The 22,167-nt window shown below is 33.5% G+C and overlaps 3 protein-coding genes across 6 annotated transcripts; 2 read left to right on the top strand and 1 right to left on the bottom strand.

Moving 5' to 3' along the window:
* Positions 1-370: 370 nt before the first annotated feature.
* Positions 371-20,031, bottom strand: LOC122529947 (cholesterol transporter ABCA5-like). 4 transcript variants are annotated; one of them, XM_043656508.1, is made up of 26 exons: positions 19,894-20,031; positions 17,159-17,359; positions 16,716-17,077; positions 15,790-15,911; positions 10,654-10,827; positions 10,362-10,543; positions 10,062-10,266; positions 9,888-9,963; positions 9,586-9,739; positions 9,239-9,425; positions 9,019-9,162; positions 8,789-8,939; positions 8,628-8,701; positions 8,095-8,547; positions 7,653-8,002; positions 7,161-7,567; positions 6,827-7,087; positions 6,477-6,744; positions 6,231-6,405; positions 5,780-6,116; positions 5,358-5,632; positions 5,132-5,278; positions 4,674-5,053; positions 4,381-4,588; positions 3,967-4,306; positions 371-3,879 (listed from the first exon to the last, which is right to left on the bottom strand). In XM_043656508.1, the coding sequence occupies exons 4-26, from the start codon at positions 15,880-15,882 to the stop codon at positions 3,776-3,778; spliced, it is 5,145 nt and encodes a 1,714-aa protein (XP_043512443.1). In that variant the 5' UTR covers positions 15,883-15,911; positions 16,716-17,077; positions 17,159-17,359; positions 19,894-20,031; the 3' UTR covers positions 371-3,775. The 4 variants fall into 4 exon arrangements, with proteins under 4 accessions (XP_043512443.1, XP_043512445.1, XP_043512444.1 ...); XM_043656510.1 differs by lacking the exon at positions 17,159-17,359 and having other exon boundaries at positions 19,894-20,027; XM_043656509.1 differs by lacking the exons at positions 16,716-17,077; positions 17,159-17,359 and having other exon boundaries at positions 19,894-20,029.
* Positions 11,849-13,197, top strand: LOC122529952 (tubulin polyglutamylase complex subunit 2). Its single transcript, XM_043656520.1, has 2 exons — positions 11,849-12,161; positions 12,592-13,197. The coding sequence occupies exons 1-2, from the start codon at positions 11,918-11,920 to the stop codon at positions 13,185-13,187; spliced, it is 840 nt and encodes a 279-aa protein (XP_043512455.1). The 5' UTR covers positions 11,849-11,917; the 3' UTR covers positions 13,188-13,197.
* Positions 20,032-20,070: 39 nt separating the features above from the next.
* Positions 20,071-21,099, top strand: LOC122529953. Its single transcript, XM_043656521.1, has 2 exons — positions 20,071-20,194; positions 20,422-21,099. The coding sequence occupies exons 1-2, from the start codon at positions 20,087-20,089 to the stop codon at positions 20,686-20,688; spliced, it is 375 nt and encodes a 124-aa protein (XP_043512456.1). The 5' UTR covers positions 20,071-20,086; the 3' UTR covers positions 20,689-21,099.
* Positions 21,100-22,167: the final 1,068 nt, after the last annotated feature.

Here is a 22,167-nt window from a genome sequence, read left to right as displayed (position 1 = left end):
TTTACGCTTCGAAACAAACAGTCATATCAGTTTATACAGAATTTCTGGATAAATCGAAAAATCTGCAATGTTTTCGTTGGCGCTCGCAGTACACTATGAAAAACAAAGATGCCTCAAAAAAAGAAATGATACTTATCCCTATTATTCTGCTAATTAATACATAACAAACACTAATTAGATCGAATGTATATCGCTATACGTTACTCTAAAATTATATGTTAAACAACAATATGGATCGATTTCGAGAAGCAAGAATACTTCTCGGGAGTATCTCGTATGTTTTTTCGGGCCTTCTTATTTTTTCTTCTTTTTTTTTTCTTTTTTTGTCTTGTTTATAGTTTTAAAAAAACGCTTGAAGAAGGACACTTCGTAAATGTTTAACTGATCATCTTTTTATTGGTGAAAAAGCTTCCATTTAACCAATCGATTACATGTACTTTACACAACAAATATTATAGTTCCGCTTAAAGTCAACCGTTCATCGACAGGATGATTCGACGTGTAGCTTTTTTTTCTTTTATTGATGATAATCGCATTATTTTTTTTTTTTCCTTTAATAGTCGTACCTATACATGAGTCTCTTTCTCTCTTAATGTCTTTGAGTGTATGAGTGCATCTATCAAAACGCGCGAAATCCTTATCCGATGACCGGTCGCGCGCGCGAGTGCTTGAGTGCGTGCATGCATGTGTGTGATCGTGCGCGCATGTGTATGTGTATGTGTGGGTGTGGGTGTGGGTGTGTAGGTGTGTGTGTGTGTGCAAAAATTTTCTTCCTTTTGCTTCGATTTTTTCGTTGAGAAAGTCGGCTTAACAATGGCCTACGAGTAGTGTCTCGATACGAATATATGTATATATTATTTCTAGAAAATCATATGTACTAATGACTTATATAAGTCATTAAGTTTTGACTATACTTATGGTCATTTGCATCGTCTCTCTATATACATTTCAATAGCTAATATTGCAAACAAATGTAAAGAACGTGGAAACTTTAAATAGCAACGATAAAGATCAAATCAATTTAATGATGTATCTTTACAAGGAATCAAAGGGTTTGCACTAAAAGCGAATTGTGTGTCCTCTATTTTTAGTTCCAAATTCTTTCATTTGAAAGAAATATTTTATTCCTTCTAAAATTGAAGATTTAATCTTATGAATGATATCACACATCTGTGAAACAATTGATATATCTGAAATACAATAAAATTGCTCACGCAGAGAAATTTGAAGTTTCTTTTTTTGTTTTAAACTAGAAGCAACTTTACTTTATGTTTTATTCATAAACAAATTGAATGGTTTGCAAATTTAGTTTCATAAAATTTTTAAGAAAATCTAAGAATCAATAGTCATTCCAATTCTCATTGCAAACTCTTTAATTACATAAATATAAATATATATTAATAATATATATACACATATATAATTTATTATATGTATATATACATATATATCGATCGATGTGAAAAACTCAACGAATATGAATGAGCCGTAACAGGAAAAGCCAAAAAGTGGCGATTAGTATGAGCAGAGAATATATTATGTAGATATAACTAGAGACAAAAAAAAAATAAAGATCACTTAGCGTGAATTTAAGTTATGTTCTATTTCTTAATGCAACAACAGTAGTTGTGTTTAGGAATGTTTTATAATATTCCCATACATTTCGTAGTCATGATATACTTAAAACATAATCAATGTTGTTAAAAAATGATATACATATATGTATATATTATGTTTTATATAAATATATAAATATACGTATATTTATATATTTATATATATAATTTTCATAAAATTATCTGCAGTTTTTCCTTTCATTCATGTTAATTCCATAATTGACTAAATTTTATATTAATGTGGTATTAGCTAGAATGAGACTTGTGCGTACACAATCCCTTTATAAATACGCGTATGCACAATTAGCGTACGTTTTTTCATCATTTTACATTTCCTATACATGTAAGAATCTTTCTTACATCGAGTTTTATTTACAAAAATCAATACCTTCTTACACAATGAAATTTTTATTTTTTGACTACCTATGCACTATAATCTACAAAATATTTCATTCAGTCCTCCAACCAGTGCTCCTACTATTCCTTCCGTTTAATTTTTTAGAGTTTTTTTATTTTATTTTTTTTTTTACCACGGAAGATCGAGTGTACGCACATAAATATCTAAAAAAATTTGTTCTCCGATGAAAAATTTTGAGAGCACATATTTTTCCCTAGCATGACAACTAAGTCTTTCTTTAAATATTTTTCTTTTTACTTTTTAAACGAATCATTCTTAACACATACCAGGCCCTCTTGATCATACAGAACAAAATATCTAACCCTTTTTAGATTTATTTTTAAAGTCCACTCTTAAATAGGGTTCAATGTAATGCAGCTTCACATAATATAATAAAAAATTATTGTTTTTTGTTAGTTTTCAACTCGTTTTTATCATACTATCTTATTTACTGAAGATTTGCATTTGCAGTAAAAAATGAAATATTCTCTAGAAAAATAAGAACGTTGGGAAATGAACAATTAAATTATAACATTGAACAGAAAATTGTGTAAAAAGATAGTTATAAATAATTTTGTCATAATGTAGTTTTTCTTAACATAAATTATGAAATGATTCATGGACTATTTAAAATTTCTTGTAATATATTTTACTGAATTCAAGTTGTTCTATCATACTTCGCTTGCTTCTGCCACAGAAGTCTTGTATTAAATTATCGTCTTACGTGCTACCGAGGCAAGATTAACAACCTATCAACTTCATTTTTCGTTATTCAAAAGGCTTCGGTAAAGACCATAAGCGAATTGGAGAAGTATTTATAAATACGTACTACACACTATTTTATATGCTCAAATCAAACTGCCCCGATTGTATGTTACGTAGCCTTTCTCGATATAATAGCACCCTTTCTGAACAACGATGCTATTTCTTTTTTTAACAGTGCTCGAAATAACCACGAGCAATCATAAATATCACTAAAATGAATATACAGGTGTTTGTGTTTCTACATTTTATCAATGTAAATAGGTAATTCATTGAATTCACTGCATTTAAAAAGAATTTAATATTGATCCTTGGATTCTTGTTTCCTTCCCTGTCAATGTTTAATATTATTCTTATAATGATGATAATAATGTTCCAATTCCACAGCAATATTAATTATGAGACCTATTCGTAATATCCGTAGGAATCGAATAATAGACTATATTACAATATAATTTCAAAATTATGAATATTACTATTTAAGTAGTATTGTTACTCCTTTTTCTTGCAGATTGAACCGAATAAATCGTTCACAGCTTTCCACTATTTACAGCTCAATTAATTTTACACATATGTCCATTTTCAATTTATCTTCAGGAAGTCACTGTTTAATTCTGACGAACGTAACGATACGATACATCGGCTCAAAAAAAAATATCTAATTTTTTTTTTAGCAATTAGGTCGATCGATGTATATCGTAAAAATACGTTTTCTTTCACTCACAGAATCCTCGAGGATCAAAATAGGATCGGTAATCTTCAAAGTTTGCATCCAAAGATAATATAAAGTCTTTTCACGTAACTATTAGAATATGCTTGATATTTTAGAATGCAGAAATCGTTTCTGTCTTCGTGATTTTCAGTAGTATGTGGGAACACTAAAGAACAAATCACTTCTTTCAAGAATAACATTTTTTACACTTTTTGCACAAGTTGAGCAGTTCCATGAGTATTTCACTATACAGCACATGGGAATAAATACACTCGTTTGTGTGAGTCATCATTCTCCTGAATTAGATTCGTCATAGTGGGAAAATTTAAGGAAAACTTGCTCCAAAGTAGTTTGGCTAAAACTGTATTCTTCGATATCTAACTCGAGCTTGGCTAAAAATCGAAATTTCAATTAAGTTTCAATCGAAGTTTCAATTTAATAACAACGTGCGATAATTTAATTGTTTATTTGATGTTTACCTTTCTCCAACTGCGTGAAACACTCGGCCAGCGAGGTGACTGCATGTTGAGGAACAGCAAAAACTAATCTGTCGGCAAAACTTTCTTCGAGAGTTGCATCTGGAAAAAGACTGGAAACAAATTCTTTCAGACTAGTAATTCTATCACCGGAGGGTGTCGTTGGTGTACAATCACCGCCTAAGAGTTTCATTTCAAGGGTATAGCCTGCGCCATATAAATTCTTGAGATGCTGAGTAGAGCCAATGCATCTTAACTCTCCTTTCACCATTATACCCACTCTGGAACAGAGAGCATCAGCTTCTTCCATTGAATGAGTGGTTAAAATTGCACCTCTACCACCCTGTTAGTAACAAAATGGGCCATTAATAATCATGCACTTTAAGAAATGAAAAGTTTCAACAGAGTAACGCAAACCTGAAAACTAGCAAGAATTGTATCCCACAAAAACCTTTTTGACCTAGGATCCATTCCCGCACTAGGTTCATCCATTAAAACAACTTTTGGACCTCCGATCATTGCCATGGCAAAACTAAGTTTCCTTCTAGTTCCACCCGAACATTCCTGAGTTTGTTTGTCGGCGTGTTCGTGAATTTGCAAACCAGTAAGATATAAATCCACGATTCTGTAACATGGAGCTTTGTTTTGTTTGTACTTTTTACTCTATTTGAGAATTATATATTAATGTTAAAGTAGCTCGAGTTAATCACCTGCCGATATCACTCCATGGTACACCACGAATGGCGGCGTAACATTCCAAGTGTTCCCTAACAGTAATATTCTTCCATTGAGCATCGTGTTGGGGACAATATCCCATTTGTTTAAAAGCTTCTGTCATACTTGAATTAATATTATGACCACCGATCTGCACTCTGCCTCGACTGGCTGCTTCTTCAGCTATAATAATCTTCATTGTTGTCGTTTTGCCAGCACCGCTGTGACCCAATAAACCGAATACTTCCCCTGGTTCAACCGCTAACGAAAGGTTTCTTACAGCAACTTTTCGTTGTATTTGACTAGCTTCTTCATCTTGTTTTGAACAACAACTGCATGATCCTGTATCTTTTTGTCGATATTCTTTCCTCAAATTCTAATAAATATGTAACTTTGGTTATATAATACACAGAGATTATGACAATAAAAACAATGTATAGTAGAAGAACAATACCTGTACTAGAACTACAGGTGGCTCTTGAACGGATGATGAACTAATTAAATTGAAGACTTTCTGCTTTTCTGCTTTAACGTCTGCATCTTCGTGTTCACCAACGTCAGAGTTTTCCATTATTTCCTCACCAATCGATCCGCCATTACGCTGAAAAAGACGAATATTTTTTTGAACGAAATAAGTTTATCTCTTAATTTTCAATCTACTATATCAATTATACACTAACCAGGAAATGCTTCAATATATCGCTAACATTACCACCACTTTTTTTAATGTCTAACAGTAAAAGCACGAAAAACCACACCGGGCAGTGCAGAAGCACGCCAAAGGCCATTAAAATGATTTCCGTGGTTAAATAATCAGACATAGTTAAATGATGGCAAGCAGCATTAATAGAGCACATTAGATGTACTCTTTCTACATAATACACTGCAGCATATGGTACGTACAATGTGTTCAGTAAAGAAAAAATTACATGTAGAATGAACGCTGCTGTTCCACCTGAGAAGTTTATTAATTATTTGATTGTAATAATAAATTAGAGTGTTTAAACAAACATATTTCATTATTTTCATATGCAATTATAAATATGATCCTTAACAAAAGTGATATATAAACAATTTAGTGTTTAAAGAATGTATAACTTACTAAGGCCCAGCATATCAAGAATTGTGACTAGTATAAACGGTATAAGCCCAATGAAAGTTGCAATATTCGGCAAAATACTTTGAGCAGAATCCATCTTATCAAAGATATAACTCAAACATGTCGAGAATAGAATGGATGATGGACAATAAAGCATCAGAAGACCACCTAAAGTAATAAGAGCTGGTATTTCTTGAAGCGAAGGCACGTCAAAGAGAAATATGATGCCAAGAATACATAAACAAATGAAAGTCATCAGGCCGACAAGTACAATAAAGTACGTCAGAAAGTACATAGAAAAAGACAGACCATTGACACGAAGCTGATTCTTCGCTTTTATCTAAAAATATAAGAAATACTGTACAATATATTGTTTTTAAATAACAAACATTTAAAAATAATAAAATAAATAATATACTATTTTAGAAACACAATTAATAAAAAAAAGTCTTACTTCACGATCGTAGACCATGTCTACAACTAAAGTTATTGGTAACAATACAAAATTCATTCCAATAAACAAAGCGGAACTCGCTGTGCCAATATTGAATTCTTGTGGCTGAGAAGTTTGCTGAAAAGGATGTGTCTTAACTTCAATTGGTTTTGTATTATCTTCATCCGAGATCAATCTAAAGAAAATAAATGAATTTTATATACAATTATTTAAATCTACGATATATTAATGAATTACCAACTATACCTGTAATAAGTGTTTGATAATAGGTTTATTAAGATTGGTAGGGAATGTTGCATGGTGTCGTTATATGCGACAGTTAAATTGATTCTAGATAAACTATACTCAGTGATGTTAAAAGCAGCTATGTGTGGTGCAATTTTTAACAAATTTGCAAAATTTCCATAATATTCTTCAATGTTCTTTACATTTTGACTTATTCCATCTATTAAATCTGTGATGTCGTGGTCGGTATTATTCGCGTACAAAATTTTGGTCTCATTTCCGTAGGTGTCTGTGAAAGAAAAAAGAAAAGGTTGTACTAAAATGGAAATTATTTCCCAAATTCATAGAAATATAATTATTTAAAAACATACCGGTATTCAATTTAAGAGAATGCATCTTGACCTCAACTGTTTGAATGCTATTTAAATGAAGGCCAACAACTACTAGAAAAAGAGGCGCAACGATAGTGAAGTACAATAGCTGGATGTTTCTAAAGAGTCTGAGTATCCTTAGGCGAAGCATAGCATATAAGGTTTGAAGGAAGTTAGGCCGAATTTTTATGGGGTCTAATCCGAGGCCAAGAACAGGAGGATTCCTATCATTATGAACGCCATCCGGTAAATCTCCTGCCTCTATAATAAAATATAGTAAGAATTCATAAATTGTGAACTTTATAATACTTTGTAGATATTAAATTAAATGTACCTTTTGCTTGACCGTCATTCTGAACAGTAACACCTTCGTTCTGCAAACTCTGATAAGAAGTACTCTTAGATTGCAATGATAAAGATCTGCTTAATGCACGATTGCGCACCATCTTTTTTGATAAATTATCCATAGTATACTCAGGGCCTTCGTCCTTTTCTAAATGCAGAAATACTTCTTCTAAAGTAGTCATTGATACTCCGTAACTACTGATGCCTAATCTACTTGACCGAGTTTTGATCTCATGTTCTATAGCTGAGAAAAGTGGTGCGAAGCTTTCCACTGAATTGTGAGGTAAAATAAAACTCAGTTCGCGTCCATGACGTCTTGCCTTTTCTGCTTTCGATACATGAGATGTTACTAATCTGGTAATGGCGTGTTCTCTCGCATTTCCTTCAAGTACTAACCTGTTATACATTCACAAATACGTTTTTATTAAATATGTTTAATAAAATTCGTTGTTCTTCATTATTTAACAAATATCCCACATACGTTAAGTGATATCCGATGCCAAATTTATTTTTTAAGAACAAAGAACTGCCACAGCACCTCAGCTTTCCTTTGCTAATAACTGCTTTCCTATCAGCTAATATATCTGCTTCATCCATAAAATGGGTCGTCAATAGAATCACTTTTCCGTGACGTCTAGACTGTAAGAAAGACCACATCTGTCTCCTAGAGTAGGGATCAACTCCAGCTGTTGGTTCATCGAGGATAATAATCTTCGGATCACCGATAATGGCGATACCTACAGACAATTTTCTCTTTTGCCCCCCGCTTAAATATTTTGCAAAAGTATCTGCTTTCTCAGTTAAATCAATATCTTTCAAAGTCTTTTTTACCTAAAAATAGTCACATACAATTTTTTTTTTTTAGTTATTTATGATTCGTACAAAATATTCTCATACAACTTCAGTATATTACATTATATTACCTCGTGTTCAATCATCGATTTTGGGATGCCACGTACAGCAGCGAAGAATTCAAGATGCTCGCGAGGTGTGAGAAGATCGAAAAGGATGTCATGTTGTGGACAAACACCAGTCATACTTCTAATCATCTGCATATCATTAGAATCTCGAACATCGTAACCAAATATTAAAGCAGTGCCAGCGGTAGGTGCGGTCAGGCCAGTTAATATATTGAAAAGACTTGTTTTGCCAGCTCCATTGTGTCCAAGTATCGCCGTAATTTGACCCTCGTAAATAGTTAAATTAATACCATTCACGGCTTTAATTTCTGCTTTACGACACTTCTGGTAAGATTTGTAAAGATCGACTATTCTAATTGCTTCACGACCCTTCATTTCACGGACTACAGGCTCAACGTCACGGTTAGTTTCTTCACCAGGGATGAAAGAATTCGACTCACCGTTCGATGATGGTACCTGCAAATACAACTGCGAATATATTTCTTTTCTATTTTCTTTCATATCCAATGTTTTGGGTTATTGTTAATGAAACCCACCCGTGGTGCTTTTCTCTGACACCAAAATTCAGGCGTGAAGCAAAACCAGGGAGTCCTTTTTGTTCCATATTCACCTAAATTAAATATTTAATATTTAACTATTTGTTATTTATTAATAATACAATTAATGTGAATGTACACGTATTTTTAAAAAAACGTACTTGGTATAACAGAGTCAAAATAGTAAGCTAAGCAAGCATAGAGAATTATATCTAAAGTCATCATAATAAGACTTCCCCCAAATGGTATACCAGGACCTGACCAAAGATTGTCAAAGTTGACTCCCTCTCCTTGTAGATCTAGTACAAGAGCCTACAAAATTTTTTATTCGTAGGATTTCCTTTTCTTTAATTAATACAACACTGATCTTATTACGTATTGTGATACGAACCTTATCCATAGCCAAAGCAACGCCAGTTGGACTAAGAAGAGAGACTAACCAAAACGGGACTGAGCTAGAGTCATTTATAAAGACTTGAATAAAGTACATCAAGCTCATTATCGTGACTGCGAAATTGCCAAGCACACCGGCAGTCTGATAAAAGAATAAAAAAAATAATTTAATAAAAAAAGACACAAAAGTAGCAGAACAGTATCAATGGAATACTTACTCGTGATTTATCGAAGAAGGGTGTTATCATAAAAGCGAACATGATTATGGAGAAACTATAGAGCACTACCAAAAGGAATATTGGTAAAAAGTGTGTGTGTTGAAACATTTGTAATGTAAACAGTAGTATTACTCCAACAGCAGAGAGTAATAAGACAAAAACGCTGTAGATAATGAACCACGATAACCTGAAATTATAATTTTCAGTTTTTCATTTTTTAAATCTGAATTTCTTTTTCAATTTCTTTTTATCATGCAACATAAAAATCATTAAATGTATGTCAATATTTGAAGTGAATGTATGAATTTTGAAGTCTATTAATTGATTTTTAAATAACATTTACCCACCAGAATATCGAATCTTTTAGGCCCATTATCTTCATTCCTTCTTTGATCTTTTTCTCTTTCTCACCGACTATCAGGATCAGAAGGTAAGTGACAAATTGCGAAAGAGCCAGGACCATAAAAAGAGGTATAACAACTCTAAAGGCCAGCATCCAGTCTAAATAAAAAATATCCTTAGAAATACAGCCATAAAAGAAACATTTAATTATTACTAACTTAATTCCTAAAGATTGCTTTGTTTTTATAAATAATAATCTGATGTACTAATTAGAAATTATTTATAATTAAACATTCTAAACATTTACCTGCGGTGAAAGCTTCTTTAGGGAACATTTCTAGTTTGATATCTGGTACAGTTAAATCTGTATTCCCTGTGTCTAACTGTAAATTGTCAATATACAGAATATATTAAATAAATATGTAATAAACTTTTCATCATTGTGTTACAAATTTATTAAAATGTACAACTCAAAACATACTCTTATCTTTGTAATATCCACTATCATTTGTAATGCCAGGAAACCTGAGTGCAAATAATTATTCACAGGACATGATCCACCAGTCTCTATCGACAATACGCCACCCAACCAGTGGCTCGTATCTTTTCGGCAAGTAACTGGGGCGGAATATAATTCAGTCGGTGAAGGTGGATTCGTATATGATGGATTAGTTCTTATCTCATACCTAATACAAATTGCAACACAACGATTAAATATGCACTACTCGACTATTACTTCTTTAAACTGATTATTATCAAATGCTTTTAAATTAGATATTACAATAGATGCTGAGATATAGGTTTAGAATCCTCGAAGATTACTGCCAAAGGTACACTATATGGGTCTCTCCAGTATGCCGCTTGCAGATCATCCTTCGTATCAAACACCATGAAATTTAAAGGAAGTTTGCCAGGATAGTCCCACATTGATAACCATAAGGTATTCATCGAATTTAAAAAGGTCTGAAACAAGAATAACGTTGTAAAGATAGTTAGTAGTAGCATGGTATAGTAGATTGTATAGTGCATAGTAGTGATCTGTAGACAAAACTCTTAATGACAGGAACATGTACCAAAGTTTCTGTTGAGTTTGGAACAACGGCTATCGTATTGTTCTTGTAGCCATTGAACGTCTCGAATATACCACCCTCCTGCCTCTGCGTTGTCATTGCGGGATAATTTGGATTTGGTGGCAATACTTTTACTACTATCAACACTCCTAGGGTACAAAGGGGGAGGAAAATCTCCTGTAAAAATTAAAAAGAAAAAAAGTTAAACGAGAATTAACATGTGAATTCCAATTTTTTTCAATTGAATTTTATAATATCTTAGAAACGTGTCCAGCAAAACATGTACATATATAATCTAATTTGCAATGATAAATTATTCACAGTAAAAGAGATTAAAAAGAAACATTAGCCACACGAAGGAAAATTTTCTAGAAAATAATATGAAACAGATGGATGGACATTTCCAAGACATCGTACAAGTTTTTAACTGAATTCTCAGTCGTCATCAGCAGCTGTTCTCTCTCATCTACGGTTAATAATACATACGTTAAAAATCATGCACAATTTCGATTGAATAAGAGTGGGGAGACGGTGCACACGGTAGTTTCTGAAAGGAACCTCCCCCGTGCGTGCATAATAATTATTCTACCTGCACCCTCTTCTCCCACACCTGTCGTGCAACGTAAACCTGCGCAAGCGTTCGATACAACCCCTCGTCGATCCGTTTGAATACGGGAAAAGTGGATATGCTGATTCGCTTTCGTGTTTCGTCACCATGACGATCAACAACGGATCAAACTGGTCTGATTCATCAGCGCGATTATTCTCGGTTTTACGGTCGTTCATAAGCGATTTTAGGATTTTCTTCGTTGTATACCACAAATTCTTGTTCACAGAATAATTCATATTGAAAATATTAGTTTAATGAAAAAAATAAGAGAGAAGAAACAACGATGCATGACGGAGTAAATAAAGATTGAAAAATATTATTTTAGAATAATTGGATTAGCATTGATTCTCGAAATTTTTAAATTAACACTGCCTTTATTTGATAATTCTCATAGAAGTAATCAAATATTATTTTATTTATAAAGTCTCTTTGGAGTGAAAATTGTTCTTCTCTCTGGTAAAAAATTAATAAATTTAGTAAGCTTCGATTGTTCTCGTTTTTTGGCGAATATTCGTGAATCCTATAATATAATATCAAAGTTAAAAATCCCCATCATTTAAACAGATCTGGTAGTTTGAATTATTAAATATTCTCCAAATAAAGAAATTCTTTTCCACTGTTGTCGGGATTTCAGTGGACAAATATTAAAAGATACATATGTCGTTCTTCGTCGATATCGTAACAGAGGATTCCTTTTACGAGAATCTTACGTTGGGCGTAGTGAAAATTCTCGAGAGTTTCCTGTACGTAAAAAATGTACGAGTCGAGCGTAGAAATGGATGTGAGACTACGGCCATTACCAGCTGGGAGCAACGTCATTGTTGTACGCTCCCGGAGGATGTTAAGAACTTCTATGCTTCGATCGACGGTTTCCTGCTTCAATGGAACCTCGAGATAGCAGGTAAACCCCTTTTAAAATTATCCACACATTCTCGTGATTCTCTTTATTGACTTTCATCCACAATTATTCCTTTTGAACTGATATATTAGTAATCATTACTTGATATCATCTTCATTTCTGCTGTTTTAATACTGTAAAAAATTTATTTTTTTCTAATTGTAGTGTTTTGAGGAAGTTATTGAAGAAACGTTTTGTTAAAAAAAAAAAGTTTTTAATACTTTTTTCGAAACAATTAATTATTAATCTTTTTGATAGAATGTTCATTTCTATTCAGAAATAACTGGCAACAGGCTTGAACGACTAAAACTGTTGATCACTTTCTTTACTGTAGTCTCACAATTAAAAATAATTATTATTCTAAACTTATATCTATATGGATGTATGATGAATATAATTAAATTACCCCACAATACATCTTTTTTTTATACAGGTGAAGAATTTCCTGTAGGATGCATGGAAATTGGCACTCTTTCCTCTCTGAAGCGTTACTCGAACAAGGATCATCAAACAGACTCCAGCAAGCAAGAACTCGATAACGATACTCATAAACTGAATGAAATCACTGCCAGCAGCATAACTGACTTTGAAAATCCAAATTCAATTAATTTGCAAGGAAACGACCATGGTTGCAAAATGTTTGAAATTGCAAGTTGTTTTCCAGAGAGTGGAATGGCCAAGGTCTACTTGTTATACCGCATGAAACAGGAAGAAGAATCACCAACAATTTGGTTGCATCGAGAAGATACTAACAGATGGTACCATTTGGCAAATAATTTTACTGTGTATTTTCGTATGATGCTAGTCCATTTGGGTTTGCCATTGTGGCAGTGTTGTGTGTCTGGTTTGTCTCTACCACCGTGGGTTGAACAAGTTTACTTTCTCGTTGGTCCTCATTTACTTCCTTCGGCCGTTGAGCCAACAGAGACTATTTCTACTTCCATGTGGAATAATGGACCCACAAATGTTATTGATCCAACTATTTTTAAAGGTAAGGAGGGAAAGCAGAAGAGTTCTAAAAAAAAGTGATTTTTATGATCTCCTGATCTTATCTAGTAGCAATTATTGAAGTCTCTGTAGAACTAATGTTTAAGATTAATGTAATATCTTCTAGTGAAAAATCTCGTTGTATTATTGAATATATATATCTATAATATATTTATAATAAAAGCATGCTGTGTAAAGAAATAAATATTGGTAGCAGAATACTACTACAACTCTATTATCACTCGAATTCTTTTTTTCTCTTAAAATTTATTGATCAAAATGTGTAAAATTCTCTTGGAATCCAATACCTCTACTTGTCCAGCAATAAATACACTCTCTCTCTCTCTCTCTCTCTCTCTCTCTCTCTCTCTCTCTCTCTCTCTCTCTCTCTCTCTCTCTCTCTCTCTATCATCATAGTACAACAACATCGTCTTCTTTCATCATTTATATTTTCGATTCTGCCACATGAAACATACATTAAAAATAATGTAGGTATTTATCTTCTCTCCCTTTCGAAATCGACCACGTAAATGGCCATTTAAATGAGTAAATTTATTTTGAGAAGTCAAGATCATACGACGCCCAACAGTATTTTGACGTTATCCTTGATCGAGTATATCCAACGGAGGAAGAATAAGAAGAAAAAAAAAAATACCGATGAAAACAGAAAACTTCATACTTTTCTTTCCTTCACCTTTTTTTTGTAGACGTCCACAACGACCCTTGGCCCACTTGGCACAAAGCTAACGCAAAAACACCCAACGAAATGAATTGGCAATACGCCCTCCCCCGTTGGCAAATGTGGATGTCCACAGAACGCAGTCACTTCGTCGCCGTTCATGGAAACTATCTGCGCATCTTTCTCTCCATTGTAAGCCAGTGAATTCGGATTGCAGCTTAAAACTGGCGCCCCAACGTACACATTTCTCTTCTTCTTCTTTTTTCTATTTCTTCCGGTTCTCCTTCTAATGCATATTCGATTTATCCCCTAGCAAGCTATACATCGAATCCACCGATCCATTCACGTGTAAATCTCGTTCGTTCTTCAACTAGTTTCCCCCAAGACACTGTTTCCTTTTAATGGCAAATAAATGACAATTCCAAGTGCTGTATAATGATTGATTTTCTTTCTTTGAATATTACGCACAGGTGAAATTTTATTCATATATATCTTCCCATGATATGTCACGAAAAGCTGTTTCAAAAAGTCTGAAAAAATTCTGAGATATTTACCGAAGTCTTTGCTACGTTATACGATCAATTTTTAAGTGGTTTGAAAGTTTTTTCAGGAAAAAAAAAGTAAAATTTTTTTCTCTGAAGAAGAGAAAACTAATTTGAAGAAATGCAAATATTGTCCAGTCATTTACGTTGAAGGATTGAAGTTGATATCGTTATAATGTTCCATTTCGTTTCTCTTCAATTATTATGACATTCGATGTTTTCCTCTTCGAGTTCCACACTGATGGACTATTTTCTTTTAAGGTATAGTCGCGTGTTATGCTGTTCGTCAAAACTTCTGCGTCGACTTGTTAAGATAAAGGGCAGATCGAAGAGAAGAGAGGAAAGGCGAGCCTAAATATAGCTCGTTAGTGGCAGAGAAAATCGATTTATACATAAAATAAGTATTCGTGTCTATACTTAGTCCAGGCCTCCCAACGCGAACCACTGCTCGATCAAGATGCCTCGTTTCATAAAATAACTAAGACGATCACATAAAAATCCTATGAAACTGTGTGGTCGTGGCATGATCGTTTGAATCAGACTGCTCATTCCTCGGCAATCGGTGAAACATTACCGCATAGTTTCTCGTTAACGTATACTAGGAACATTCAATGCAATTGAAGGATTTCACAAAAACCTTGAAACCAGGAACAAACAGTCGCACAATGATATTTAATTATACAAAATAATAATAATTATACAAAACTAGCGATTTCGATTAATAATTCACGGTTTTGTCATTTTTTTTTCCCCCTTCTGATATACTTGATTGAACTTCTGTCATAAACTATTGATGATTCATATTATGTACACGGAATTTGATAAGATTTCCATAACAGAATATCTTATCTTGCATTTGTTATTTGCTCGACCAAAAAGTTCTATATAAAAATTGAAAGCTTGAAAAATAGCAGTTAAAATGTTTTACAATTGAATATACAGTGATTTATGAAAGTATTTAAATACTTACTGTAAAAAATTTTTACAAACATAACATATTATGTTATACAAGACATTTTCAAATTTCATTTCAGTAAAGTAATGAGACACGGCTATCATGAAATCTAGAAATCAAGAATGACTCATGATGAGTCATCCAACTCTGTTACTTGAATTATTTATAAATTGTTCTTCACATGAAAAATATTTCAAACAAAACTTATATGATATAAATGGGACATGTAACAACTAGGTTTTTATTATCTTGTTTCTCTTTTAGTATCATATGTTACATAAAAGTTATCGTATATCAATGTTTATGATATGTTTAAAAAATTTCTATAAGCATTGAAATATTTTCATGAATCACTTTAAAAAGAGGCATTCTGCCGTATTTCGTTCAGTTTGAAGAATCATTCATTAAAAGATGTTAAACCCTGTTAAATCAACTTCCAAAGTGTTAATTGCTTTGTAATTAACGTACCGCCGTAGTCTTCCGCTTCTCGCGCTTCTTCAACAAGAGATTCCTCACGAGCATCGCTCGTAGTTGAGACAAGTAGACCCCGCACGTGTCCATTCTGCGAGATGTACTCGTCCTTCTGATTTCTGCAACATAAACGAGAATCAAGTGAATCGATTCCGAAAGGGAAGAACACGCGGACCTGTTTAAGCTAATTAACACGACATTTTGGCTCAAGTACATTTTTACTTTGTCTCAATGACTTCTGTAGTGCTGCATTACAACCTTGTCAACATTCACTTAAATCCTACTCTACTTAAATCCTACAATTTCATTTCTAGAACTTCTAGAACTACTATTTTCCACAGATTTTTCTATCCTATTATAATATCCATTCCACTGATCATTCCCCATTAACGATCCCTTCAACCATAAATCCATTCACCCGATTCCCTCGATTCAATATTCCTTATACCTTTATACATCTCTCTAAATCGAACAAATCCTATCAGAACACCAACGTCCCACTATCTTCCATCATTATGTTATTCCTAATTTATGCAGATCTTTTTTCCATTTAGGTTGCTAAGTGTAAATGCGCGAAAATGGACTATAATAAGTAAAGTAAAAATGTATAAAGACACATTTTCATTTAAGTCGAGCATCTAAAAATATATATATATATATATATAACATATGTCGATTAATTTTTAATTTACTTATTAAATAAACTTTGTCTATCAATTGTGCGTTTATCATGAACAATTAATTCATCATATTTTTTCAAGGCATAAAAACAAAGTATCACAACAAAGAATGAAAAAGTTGTAGCCTGATACATATATATAGCGTATAATGTGTCAATCTACGTGTTGAACTATACGTTGACTGTTTGATTATCAGAAAAGGAAATTGTGATTAAAGGGGGAAAAAAAAAAAGATTATTTTACGCTGTTATATAGTTGCTTCTAAATTCTCGAGTCGAGGGGATCCATGTTCCACGGTATCGGACGAACCAACCGCGGAAAAAGATTCTTATTGATTAACATCCAGCAGCGGCGGTTTGGCCGATGATTGGCCCCCGGCCGTGACGAAAGTTTTCGCTTCGACTCTTGTCAGTTGGAGCTCTTTGTTGGGAAGTCACGGGCCTCTAACGTCTGCCTGTGCCGTATATACACGTTAAGTTACACAGATACAGTCGCGATGTGGTCGATAATTCGTCGTTTGCACTATTTAAGCGTTCGAGCGTGTAAGAGCGAGCAATATGCCATCGAATATGTCAAGGTCTTCGTCATAGTTCCTGTATTCTGACCTATGGGAAAAAAAAGAGAAAAAAAGAAAAATATCATTTACTTAGCCGAAATAGGAGCCGGAAGTAAGAAGAGGTACTTACATGGAACAGGAAATGGCGGATGCGGATGGAATACGTGTCTTGGGAATGGACTGCTGTTCTCTAATGGAAGTCTGAGTCTAAACGCGTGATCTATCAGGTGATTATTGTCAGCGTCTCATCGATACATTTGGTAATGAATAATGAAACATTCGCGCGTAGCTGATACATCTTGCATCAGTGCAGAACCAAGAGCTTAAACATCTAATACATCATCTTTGTATTGCACTTCTTTTGTCTACATTATATAAGCTGTTAAAAAAGATTGAGCAATATTTTCGAGATGTTTGATTCTAGGCATCAAATTGATTGAAAAAATCGTAGTAGTAGTGTATGTCAATGAATCAGCTGATAAACCTCCTCTATAGTGATATACATAGCTTATGTTCCTCATTGTAAGATCTATGACTTTTACATATTCATATCAAGTCTTTTTTTTATCATGAAGTTCAATTTCGACACCGAGTTTACAATGCAATTATTAAATGTAATATTTCAATATTCCCTTCACACAACAATAAATAATTAATGTTGGCACGTCCATATATATATATATGGAAATATCATGAAGTAAAAAGTTAATGATTAGACTGCATAAAACAACTAAATAAGTCTTAGAATTCTTATGTAGGTGGGACAAATTTGTAAATGAAATATAGTTGTTAATTGTCTTTTCGAATTCTCATTTTTAAGATGTTGCTGCCTGCATTTCTTGCTCAACGAAGTGGCCAACGAAATGGTATATATGTAATTTACCCCACGCAAAGCCGCAACTACGTGGGTGGCCGATAATACGTTTCAGAATCTATTGTCGCTTGATTTATGAATGATTTTGTAACGTAAAAAAAAGATTATTTCGTTACTTCGGGAAATTTTCTTGTGAAAATTCTAATTTTTCAAATAAAAAGATTGCTGAAATAATTAAAAAAAATGCTTAAACTCAAATAATTACATTTATACGAAGGAAATTATTATTGGCTTCATTAATTAAATTATTATCCATCTTAAAATTGAATAGGATAACTATATACACACGTTATATAATGTGTATATATATAAATAATCTGTTGGATTCGTTTAAAAAACTATATCAACAACTAAACTCGAATAAATAATCATTAATAATAAGAAGAACTGATCGACAACTGATTTTAAAGAAAGAAAAAAGAACTAACATATCAGTTGATTTTGTGATAGCTGAATAAACTTTAAAACAGCTGCGCTAAATATATTAGAAAGATAAATTAGAAAAGACGATCATTTTCGCGAGCAAGCATAACTGTTCTCTGGTTTGTAACTAAAAAAAAAAAAATATCTTCGCGTGTTTGTAAAATAATATCTCCCTCATTGAAAACATATTGGTATCTATAAGCTGAACGAACACTAAAATAGCTGTGTTGCAAAATTGGCAAAACTTTATTATTAGTACGTATCGTGTTTTGCCATTTGACTAGAAAAATCATCTATACGACTAACACGATCAGGTGAAATTAAAAACCGACGAGGAAAAAGGAGGCAATTCGCAAGATCACACGTGATACAATTGTAATTAATGCGCAACGATAAACCAACGATGCAAACAGCTGATAAGAAATTCATCGTGCATTCTTTTTCTATCATCATTGCGTCAGCAAACGGCCGTTGCGTAACAACGACTTCATTCTACGTGCAAATCAAACTTCCGGCCGTATCAAAGAACCCTTTCTAATTGTACTCTGAAAACTTCCTCGTCGAGAGGTAAGCAGCAACTTTTTAAACCTGCAAAAGCTCAGACGTATTATAACTCCGAGATTCGAGATCCAAAGCGGAATAAATCGGGATCAGCGAAACATCATGGGTGATTCTTATCTCACTCGTGCCAATACTGACCGCATCCAAGTTGCGCCATTTTATTAGCGATATCTAGTAAATTTTTGGATGATCCAATTGGACCATTGAAATTGGATGCTATTATTTTCATTATATTTGCCCCGTGACTCTTTGTAGACGTCATTGGAAATCATTGAGTTTTGCAATACTTCACGGAATAGCAAAACAAACGTGTTTGGATTTACATAGAATGAAATTAAATTATTTGGAAGAAAATTTAAACTATTCTCATCAAGTTTAAATGTACACTATCGAACGGTAAAAATTGAATCGAAAATTCAACAGTTAAAATGAATTAAGATTGATTTATTAGATTTTCCCATTTTCTTTTTCCAAGAATATATATATATATTTTAAGCGCTAAGCGATCAAACACTATTCTTTTCCTATCAGGAGTAAGACCTCCTCTAAACATTCGTTGGAACTCATCAAGTCTATTGAGACTCTGGTCATAAATTATAGAAATCCGAATAACGACGGGTTATCTGCTTTCAGGGAACAATCAGGCAGTCGCTAATATGATATTATTTTCAAGCAAGCTGTAAACGCTGCTAAGTTTAGTAAGAAGATTCGTCCATTTCATTTGCAACAGCATTTCACTTATAAATCACGTAAAATCCAAATTTCAAATCCTGTAAACTATCAGAAGAAGAAGAAGAAGAAGAAGAAAAGAAGAAACCATTAATTTTATTCATCAACAGCTCAATAATAATAATAATAAAAAAAAAAAAAGAAACAGAATCGTTCGATACGTCAGTAAGGGAGAAATGGAAACAAAAGGGGTTCAATCTCACCAACTGATAGAACAAATGAAAAAGGAAATAAAATGACGGAGACGTGATTGCTTTCGGTGGAAGCGTGAAACTTACATGAATCACGTGCTGCTGGGCAGTTGTATCGAAAGGGGCGACTCTAATCGGCCGTACCCTCTCCTTGATCGAAATTAGCAGCGTAGCCGATGTAGCCAGAGGTAGCAATGCCGTGGCCGTTCCTACCGTACCCGATTCCGATCGATCGTGACTCGTGAGCGGACGTACTAGAAGCTGCGACAACGGCATCGCGATGAACGACGACGGTGCGATCGGTGCATCGCCGGTGTGTGTTTGTAATGCCGCTGCTCCTGGCCATCCTCGTCCCCGTCGTCACCGATCACCCGCGACTTCCTCCTCGCTGCAATTCATCAAACGCAGCACGTTGTTTTACAATTTCTCCAGTCACTGAATTGGTTTGAATCGTAACTCACTGAAGAACCAATTCATTTACAATTTGTCTTTATTATGTTATGCTCGCAATTCACATACACAATTTATATAACGTTACATTCTTCTGCTTTTCGATGAATTTCAAATTACCTACGAGAGTTTCCTTCCTTCGAAAAATAAGCAGCAGTAACACTCACATTTGGCCACGGTAAAATCAATCCAATCTTCAAGCGACGAACGCAATTCGGAGAAGATGCCAACCGAGGACCAGGAAGACGATGTATTTCGGGTTGGACGTCTAGTCCTTCCGGCTTGCTCCATCCATGTGGACTACGTTCGAACGGGACCAAGGGGTTTGTCTCTCATCTGCCGGCAAGCAACAACGAAGATACTCTTCTTAGTCACATCGTTATGGCTGATATCGACGAGCAAAGAAGCTTCGTTTCGCGTCGAAGGATTTAATGGTCGGGGGAGGGAAGGTAATCTCGCGGAAGATTGAAGTCGACTTTCGACACATCAACATCTTGTAAGTGTTGCAGGCGAGGGAGAGACACGACACGACGAAATAAGGTAATAAAAAGAGCGGAATTTCAATTTCTAGCAGGACAAGTTTAATTGCAAAACGTCCCTCGCCAAAAATTTCTCGTCCATGTCTTGCAAGGACGTTTAATATCATAGATGATTAAATAGCATTTTATCAAAGTTACGTCACACGGTTATTTCTGTAAATGTTCATAAATAACGATTGTTACGAGAGAGAAAAATGAAGATTCTACGTGATGTCGGGTTTTATTGAAGAAGAGTCTGCTTTACGTTCAGATCTTAGGAAATCTGCATTGTATTTATCGTTTTAACTCAAAACTTTGACTGAGAAGCATCAATGTGTTTTCTTCTATTATTTAAAATACTGACGATTAGGAAAAAGAAGAAAAGAAAAAAGAATTCTGGGACATCGTGTACGTGTTCAACAAAAACGTAAGTGCACGAGGCACGTGACATTTCCTTCGTCCCTGAAACTTGATTCATTTCGTTGAATTGTGCGGAAACGCGAGGCCCTAATTGTCTTGATTCGGTATACTATATCTTCAGGAAGCCGCATTTCGTCAAGAATTCTTTTAGAGCGCGTCTTTTACGAATACTTTCAACGTAGAGGTAAAAAGCGAAAAATAGCGACAGCAGTTTTACAAATTGATAAAATTAATATTTATACTGATAATGACTTTTCGATCGACGAGTGTGTGAAATTTGGTTTCATTATTTTTTTTTTTATTAATTTTATTTTTTATTTTATTTTTTTTTATTAATTTTATTTTTTATTTTATTTTTTTTTATTAATTTTATTTTTTATTTTATTTTCTTTATGGAAAGTAATAAAAGAATTTTGTTTAAACTTGACAGTATAAATGTACTGTTAAGACATTAGAGATACGAATCTTATTTTTGGAGTGCAAAACACTCCGACTAATATTTACTAGTAATTGTTAGAAATTAAATTTATCTTGCTTTCTTTTTGCTATAGATGAAATCTGTATTGTATTTAATTTTTTTTCTAAGAAAAATAATCAATGTACTTCTTTCAATTTAATAATCTAGACTATAAGGAATTAAATTTCTTATTCTTTCCAATTTCTACTAACAAGAACTCTTTTTTTAATAACCTCATTTCCTTGATATCTCATTTTCTTTCCTCAATCATTCTTCGCTTCTTCCTCGACCTATTCTTACACACTGCCATATCAAGAGTCTAATATGATATTCTTTACACTTCTCCATAAAGCTACAATTTCTGAATCTATTTATAACACATCTTTCTTTTATTTTTAGAGACAAGCATAACATTGGTAAAGGTATTTCAAAAGATTGTTCTATTGTAAGATAATTACAACTGTGATCAAAGCAGAAAAGCAAACAATAAAAGACGATGTAATTACAATCACCTAT

Source organism: Frieseomelitta varia, unplaced genomic scaffold, assembly GCF_011392965.1.
Source record: "Frieseomelitta varia isolate USP_RPSP 00005682 unplaced genomic scaffold, Fvar_1.2 scaffold_315, whole genome shotgun sequence".
Lineage (NCBI taxonomy): Eukaryota > Metazoa > Arthropoda > Insecta > Hymenoptera > Apidae > Frieseomelitta > Frieseomelitta varia.
This window is presented reverse-complemented; position numbering and strand designations above follow the sequence as displayed.